The sequence below is a fragment of the Coptis chinensis genome, chromosome 3 (assembly GCF_015680905.1).
Source record: "Coptis chinensis isolate HL-2020 chromosome 3, ASM1568090v1, whole genome shotgun sequence".
Taxonomy (NCBI): Eukaryota; Viridiplantae; Streptophyta; class Magnoliopsida; order Ranunculales; family Ranunculaceae; genus Coptis; species Coptis chinensis.
Window position 1 is genome coordinate 108,098,027 of NC_141458.1, and position 8,327 is coordinate 108,106,353.

Consider the following 8,327-nt stretch of genomic DNA (forward strand, 5'->3'; position numbering starts at 1 on the left):
GGCGCCATCCTTTCTCTCATTTCGAGACTTTTGATCATCTTCCACTGAACGCACCCTTCCACCGGGTGAATAAATCGAGAGGGTGGTAGGTGGCTTTCGAAAGAGAGAGTTGTAAAGTCCATCTTTGTCGAAATGCAACGCTTGATGGAATGCTCAGTCAGATTGCAAAGCCGCCACTCACCTCCCCGAACTTCGCGTGAAGCTTCCCCGAACCGCCGCATTCAAACTCTTTAATTGTTTCACCTTTCTCCATAGCAAGATTGAACAGCTGGTGCTCGACTCTTCTTCGCCTTCATATTGTAATCAAATCGCTCAACTAACATATCACTAAGCTTGGTAAATGAATCAATTGAACGCGGAGGCAACTTGTTGAACCAGATAGTGCGTATCCTTTCAACGTCGCCGGAAAAATATACACATTAACGACTCATGAAATTCCCATAAGGTCATAGCCGCTTGGTAGCTCATGACGTGCTTTCTCGACAGCCATCCACGCCATCATAAGTCGGAAGAGGGGTCGTTTTGAATGCCTCAAGATGAACACAGCCTCCAATGTCATTTACAAAGGGTGAAAATTTCGACCTCGCATACGGCCCTTTCCAAGAGTGGATCGCCTCGATGGTTTGCCCGGTCACGCTTTGGTTAATCAATTCCTTAACCCTTTGTTCATTCATATTCTCACAAATGTCCTCATCTTGATTCTCTTCTCTCCAGATCCGCTCATCGCGGGCTAAGATTCGATAGGGATTCGGCCGCTGCCGACGCTCGATTCTACCTCGCCCGCCTTTTGCCACTCTAGCAGGTGTAGCGGACTCTCATTCCGATTTGTGTGTTGATTTCATATCTTGATCCGACACATCCACGGATGTCGGCGTTCGAACCGAACTCAATGCATTTGCCGGAGTTCCGCATTGTTGCGGATCGGTGTATCCGAGGATTTGTGCCCAACCGATCCCGCACATTGTTTGATCGCGGAATGAGTGGGGGACGCATTACACGATAGGGTGGATAGTCCGCTTTGGCTTGGATCTCTAGCTTGACCATTATTGTGAATAAGGTTTTGGCCATTATTAGGATCTTCGCGGTCTTTGTCGCCTCGCCGCTTTTGCCTACGCAAGTGCATTAAAGGGACTCGACCGATTGGTGCTCAGGTCTCTAGCCGCTTGCCTAGTTGATTTCTCAAATTTTCGTTTTCCGCAAACTACTCTTGTCAAAAGAGAGATTAGAGCCGATCCGATTGGTATTGCAAGTTCCGGATGGAGGCGCTGGTTAGCATGTCGGCCTCCCCGCCCCTTATCGACGCCGCTAGAAGAGCATCACGGGTGGTTCAAGAGACCATCCCCCGACGTGGATTCTCGGCAGCTCGTGGTTCGCGACAAAGATTAAGGGGCGGGGACACGGGATTAGATTCCCGAAGTCCCTAATGGCTCCAGAGTGTGTGGAACTACTTCCGCATAACTGCTTCCCGCTCTGAGAAAAGATCTATGACGGCTCGACCGCCCCACCTCCGTAGTGGTGCCCGGAATAGTCTCCATGTTTTGCAGAGTTGCTACATGCCGATTGGCAACTTTTGCATCATTCATCGCAGTTTGTTCACCATGGTAACAAGGACGATCAAAAAGAATAAGGTCGAGGATATCACGCCGAAAACCACGGGTCGGGTTCGCTCCCCCCCACGGCGGCGCCAAAGAATGTCGGGCAAAACGTTAACCCGACACTCCCGATGTGATGATGCTTCCGGGCGTCGCCTCGAAGATATGGGGAATTGGGATTTTGAGGAAGTGAGATCGCACTAACGCTCGGTTGCCTACGCATCCAGAAGAATCCGATCAAGTCTCTTAAAACGTAGTTCTCGAGGATGCGTAAGCCTCCATATATATAACAATCCCCCGCCTTTGGCGCCAAGAAAGGGATTCCCTTTGAGATGATGAATCCTAGTATGATTCTATCTCAAATAGGATCATTCCCTAAGATTCCATTCTATCCTTGTGCAAGATCTTATCGGATTGCATTAGGATCTTATCGGGTGAATGGACGGATTGGGTCCACGAATCAACTTCAGACCCGAACCCGTTAACTCTAACGGATTAGATGACCAAATTATCCAAAGTATTTGCCCCGTGACCGGGTCCGGCCGGGTCTTACACCCGTTCATAAATTAGAGTATACTTTGGACCGAAATATGACGTAGGGTACACACATATGTGATTTCCTAATTATTCTAAATATTGTTACAAATAATCAAAAATAAAAAAATTCTAAACTTGCCAAATATAGTATCAAAATTGGTGAAAAATGAACAGTCTACTACAATTAGCCAAATTTTATAAATTATTAATTACATTTGACAAGTTTGAAATTTTTTGATTTTTTGAGTTAAAAAAAAAAAACTTACTTCTTGTAATCATCTCTAGCAAAGTGATATGGTAACGACGCATAATATTAGCTTCTCTGTGCCCACCTTCTCTTTTTCATTGCAAGAAATCAACTTTCTTTATTAACTTTCTTCTCGCCCCTTTAACTCTCTCATTATTACTATTACTACTTCCTTCTTCTCTCAATTCAATAACTCTATTGTAGATGTATTATTTTTTTTTTTATAACCTGCTTAATACTTAAAGAAAAACCCTAGGCTAGTTTTGAGGGCTTTTAAAAGCCCATGGTCTAGATTGGGTTAGACCCATTTTCTTGAGTAAAATGAAGCCATTCTTGCTTTCAAGAAATCTGTTGTTTACCTTTTTACCTAGTGAAAGGTCACTGATTCGTCCCACATCAACAACTTATGGGCTGCTCTCAGATTGAATGGGCCTCGTAAAAATGGAAAACATGACATTTCTTAATTTTATTTATAGATTTTTCTTTGATAATCCCGACGCTTTATCTACAAAATGAGAAGGAATATCTAAACCGTGTGAATGGCTTCCTATTCCATCTTAAAATTGTCACTCATTTATTGGCTAAACAATCTCAAATTCCTAATTAGGCGGAGCTAAAACAGGATTTTACCAAGAAATATTTAAAAAATATCCTTAATTAATAATGACTAGTTCACTAATAATCAAATTTCCAATCTCTTTGATTTTTCCTTCTTTTACTTTTAACATATTTTAAGACCTGGTTTATCTCAGATATTATCGCAGTTAAAAGTTGCACTATTTTGTTCTTCTTGTTGTTTATGATTTCAAAAGATATTACGCAAGCAATGCATAAAGGTTGTTTTTTACCTTGTAGTATATAATAGTTATTCTCCACATTTGTTTGTAAGGGCATTTCTAATGGGGGGTGTAAAATTACACCTTCATCTAGGCTCTACGTAGGTGCCAATAAGTACCATTAGGATTTTACAACTCTAATTATATGTTGATCCATTTTTTTTTTTTCAATCCGAACCAACTAATTTCATGTTGAGTTTGTATGAGGGGTTCTAGGGACATATTTTATCTTAACACGCAAACAAACTCCAAATCATTAGGGCATTTATAAATATTGATTAAGCTAATTTTTGTATATGTGATTTCCTAATTATTCTAAATATTGTTGTTACAAATAATCAAAAAATAAAAAATTCTAAACTTGCCAAATATAGTATCAAAATTGGTGAAAATGAACAGTCTACAATTAGCCAAATTTTATAAATTATTAATTACATTTGACAAGTTTGAAATTTTTTGATTTTTTGAGTTAAAAAAAAAAAAAAAACTTACTTCTTGTAACCATCTCTAGCAGTGATATGGTAACGACGATAATATTAGCTTCTCTGTGCCCACCTTCTCTTTCCATTGCAAGAAATCAACTTTCTTTATTAACTTCTTCTCGTGCCCCTTTAACTCTCTCATTATTACTATTACTACTTCCTTCTTCTCTCAATTCAATAACTCTATTGCAGATGTATTATTTTTTTTTTTTGATAACTGTTTAATACTTAAAGAAAAACCCTAGGCTAGTTTTTTGAGGGCTTTTAAAAGCCCATGGTCTTTTCACTGGAGAAGATGATAATTTTTTTTTGGGGAAGCTTCCTTGAGTAATGATGCATCTGGTTTTTACCTTTTTTATCAGTGAAAGAGGAAACGGTATTGAAGTAGGACGGGGATATTCTTCATCTGGTTCTCCAAAATGGAAAACTGACATTTCTTTAATTTTATTTATAGGAATTTTCTTTGAAGTAATCCAAGTGGTTTATCTACAAAACATGATGAATATCTAAACCGTTAATTTATGAGCACTTTCCATTTTCCATCTTAAAATTGTCACTCATTTATTACTAAACAATCTCAAATTCTAATTGCTATGATGCGATTATTGATGACTTTAAGACAAGAAATATTTAAAAATATCCTTAATTAATTGTGTTTCTGATTAGTTCACAAATTGAATAAATTTCTATCATCTATGGGATTTTTAATGATTTTCTTTTTATCCTATTTTAAGGTCCAGTTTATGACCTGATGGTTAGAAGAGGAAAAAGAGTGGAGGATTTTGCGTACTTCCGTTGGAGTTTTGATTGTCCGCACAACTGTAGTCTTGAGGGGTTGCTTTTAGTCCTTTTAGTTCTATAAAACCAGTTAACAACTTCTTGATGATTTGTTTTACCGAAAGGCAAATTTCTTATCTGTTGGGTGTAAAATTACACATTATTCTTAGTACTTATTAACCCAAAAGTTCGCATTAGGATTTTACAACTAATAGAATATATGTTGAACCCTTTTTTTTTTTTTTTTACTTTTCCAAGAAGCCCAACTATTTTCATGTTGAGTTTGTCTTGTATCGTTCTTGGGAACCTATTGCTATCTTAATCGTGTAAACAAACTTTAATCATTGTTTCATCAGTTTATAAAAATTGGATGCTCATTTGTTTGGCTGTATATCGTTCCAAATTCACCCATGATCCATCCGTTTAAACATCTCTTGGTATAATTGTCAAATAAATAGAATTTTGACTATTTATTAGTGACTGGTACAGTGGTAAATTTTATAAAGCAGTTGCCCCTTGAAGCAGTTTGAAATTTTTTGTTCACGATAGAAAATAAAAAGCACCATTTCTTGTAAAACAAGATGGGTACCAAGAAATGGTACAAAAAAAACAAGTTCGTATAAGATGGTTTGAACTCAGATTTTACTCGCACATTCAATGTTTGATTTACAATAAATCAATCTCCCTTTAATAAGGGCATAATACCTTCTTTAACTCAATCAACATTCAATTACTACATGTTGTTCAAATATAATGAATGCAGTTTATTGAAATACAAATAGTTATTTTTTAGAAACACAGAGGGCGGGAATATGCATATATATGGAAATCATTTTTTTTAAAAATTTAAAACCCATGCTGAGTTCTTCCTTTTTCAGATGATACATTTGGGGGCAACTATTGAAGTATATCATGCATCTGGTTTTTGGTCAGATAGGTAATCCATTGAAAACGGGGATCCATTGACAACTGAAAACTGTCATGTTTATTGCCATTTTCTACTTTGTTTGGGCATACAACCAGGTGTGTTTTTCCATTTAAGATACACGACAGGACAGTCAAAGTCTGTCAAAGTCATCAACTGTGTATTACACTACTCAAGTCCACAGAAAATTAATGAAAATCTCTGAAAAAATTGTATTAATGAAAATCTCTGGAAAAATTGTTACAAAAGCAATGGTACTCATCCTGAAGGACACATTTCTCTGTAAAATTTAGGAAAAACGTTTCAGAAGCAATGGTACTCATCCTAAAAAACACATTTCTTTGTAGGATTCAAGTGAGTGAAAAATACAACAACTTAAATTAAAGAGTAACAGGAGGATCTCATAAGCCATGATATCAGTTCATTGCATCATAATCATCATACTTCCCATGGTATACCTGAACCGCCTTATTTATCTTGGATGAAGGTTCCCACTTAATGGAGTCTTCAGCGTTTCTTGTCACTAGATATGCAGGATCAGTAATTGTGTTTGTACCCACCATAATGTGTCCCTGCTCAATGTAGGTCACAGCTGCTTTCAATTGCTCTACATATTTTTTCCTCACCATAACAGTTGATAGTCTTCGCCTGCATATACAATACCGTGTGCCATGTTACAAGAAATCATATTCTTCAACTATAACATCAAACTTCAAGTCGCACGTGTTAGCACTCCAAGAACAGGGGGGGTTAAACACAAGCATAGGAGAGAAAGATGATAACACTCTTAATACCATTAACGTAGCATAACGTAAAGATCAGCCAGGTATTCATCTATTCAGAAACCTTTATTTTTTGTCTTCGAAATTTTTTGACATCGATTAATAGCGAAAAGTATTCAGGTACAAGATGGGAAAGCAAAGTAAAACAAATCCAACCGATTCCAATAAAGCAATATATCAAACAAATCCAACCCATTGCAAAACCGACTGAAGGAGATACTATGCAATAACATATACAACGAAACGTACCTTAGAAAACAAGACACTGACAATTTCTCACAAAAAGCCAAGCTCTTCCTTTGTTGGATTACACCCATGTCCCACCTGTCATTGGCATAGAAAGATATACCAATATACAAAGGACCAAACATACTTTTAAACTTAATTATGCAGCTGAAACTACGATGATAACAGAACTAAGTACATTAAGTTATTAAGTCCAACATTCCTATCATACACCTTCACCTGATATTTCATAGTTTGAAAAAACGACTTGTGGCGTGTTTGATGTTTCAAGCCCATAATTTAAAAGCTAATTAGAAACATATTATACAAACTTGTGAGTCTAATTATACATACAGTTTCTCTAGAAGCAAGCCCGTCAACTTGATACGAAAAGGGTCATTTGGATTCATTTGCTTTAACAAGTGAACTTGCTTCTGCACCATTCTACATATACTTGAATACCTACAAACCAAGCAGAAAAAAAAATTAGTAATCATTTGGACAAGTAAATATTTCTTGAGTTGAAGGGTGAGTTAAAAAAACATATTACTTCTTGTAATCATCTCTAGAAGTGATATGGTAACGACGCATAATATTAGCTTCTCTGTGCCCACCTTCTCTTTTCCATTGCAAGAAATCAACTTTCTTTAGTAACTTCTTCTCGTGCCCCTTTAACTCTCTCATTACTACTTCCTTCTTCTCTCAATTCAATAACTCTGTTGCAGATGTATTATTTTTAGTCCCCTTTTTTTTTTTTGACAACTGCAAAACCCTAGTAAACCCTGCTTAAAAGAAAAAAAGAATAACGGCGAAACCCTAGGCTAGTTTTGAAAGTCCATGGTCTGGACCGGGTTAGGCCCATTTTCTTGAATAAAATGTAGCTACCCTTAGCTTTTAAGAAATCTGTTTTAGAAAACTTTGCACTTAAAACATTAAAAAATACTAGGTGAGTGCACGTGCTACGCACGATATAGTTAGGTTATATATAAGTGGCAATAAAAAAGATTTGGGCTCAGATCCAACGGTCCGAAAATCAAAACACAAAAAAAAAAAAAGAGAATGTGAATTTGTTTTTATTTTGATTTTTCGGCGAGATCCAACGGTATTGGATGTCGTACCTATAGGGATATCCTCGGGGTAGATGAATAAAAAATGAAACGTTTTTGTTGAGGTAATTTTTGATGTTTTTAAGTGGGCCAGGTTGAGAAAAAACAGTTAAGTGAACAAATAAAGTTTAGTGAGCACCGACGTCTTGGGTTCTTTCTTTACCAAAAAAAATAAAATAAAAAAAACCTCTTGGATTCTTTCACTCATTTTTCGTCTTTTGCAGGAATAAATACTTCCAAGTAACACACAGAACTTCCGATTTGATGTCAATCAGTCTCAAATACTCTGTAAAACTCGGGTATGTTTTAAAGTTTAGACAAAGGGGTTAACATGTTGTCCCTAGAAGGAGAGTTGTTTTGAGTTGAATATGCAATTGAAGCAATCAAGGTATATATAACCGTCATGTTGATTGTTTAAGAAATGGGGTAATCAGATTTTAATTTGTATGTGGCTTTTGTGTAGTTAGGTTCAATTGGAATTAGTTTGAAGTCTAAATAAGGTGGCGTGCTTGTTGTGGAAAAAACATTAATTTGTAACTTTTGGTAAGGTTTGTTTGTTGCAAAAAATAGAGTGTGGGTTTTGCCTTAATTTGTAATTGACTTAGATTGTTGGTCTTTGTTTTTTGCAATAAGTTTATAAAGCCTTTCTTAGTGAGTTATAGAGATGGGAAATGGGTTTGCCTTTGTTTGACTTAATTTTCTCAAATAATTGAAAATGACATAAATGCCCTCATTATTTTCAAGATTGTTCAATTTTAATTATTGGGGCATTTGGTCTTTCAGTTGTTTGATTTAAGGAAACCAAATTAAGTTTTCCC

General features: G+C 36.5%; 1 protein-coding gene across 1 annotated transcript; it reads right to left on the bottom strand.

Annotated features, from left to right (window-relative positions):
- Positions 1 to 5,606: 5,606 nt before the first annotated feature.
- On the bottom strand, positions 5,607 to 7,196 carry LOC147512780 (U3 small nucleolar ribonucleoprotein IMP3-like). The gene is made up of 4 exons (XM_086595779.1): positions 6,954 to 7,196; positions 6,758 to 6,865; positions 6,428 to 6,502; positions 5,607 to 6,044 (listed from the first exon to the last, which is right to left on the bottom strand). The coding sequence occupies exons 1-4, from the start codon at positions 7,085 to 7,087 to the stop codon at positions 5,813 to 5,815; spliced, it is 549 nt and encodes a 182-aa protein (XP_086451905.1). The 5' UTR covers positions 7,088 to 7,196; the 3' UTR covers positions 5,607 to 5,812.
- Positions 7,197 to 8,327: the final 1,131 nt, after the last annotated feature.

Coding starts and splice junctions, on each gene's coding strand:
- LOC147512780 (XM_086595779.1), bottom strand. CDS start 7,087: ATGAGAGAGTTAAAGGGGCACGAGAAGAAGTTACTAAAGAAAGTTGAT. Junction 6,866..6,953: donor TCTAGAGATGATTACAAGAA/GTAATATGTTTT, acceptor CTTGGTTTGTAG/GTATTCAAGTATATGTAGAA. Junction 6,503..6,757: donor GGCTTGCTTCTAGAGAAACT/GTATGTATAATT, acceptor TGCCAATGACAG/GTGGGACATGGGTGTAATCC.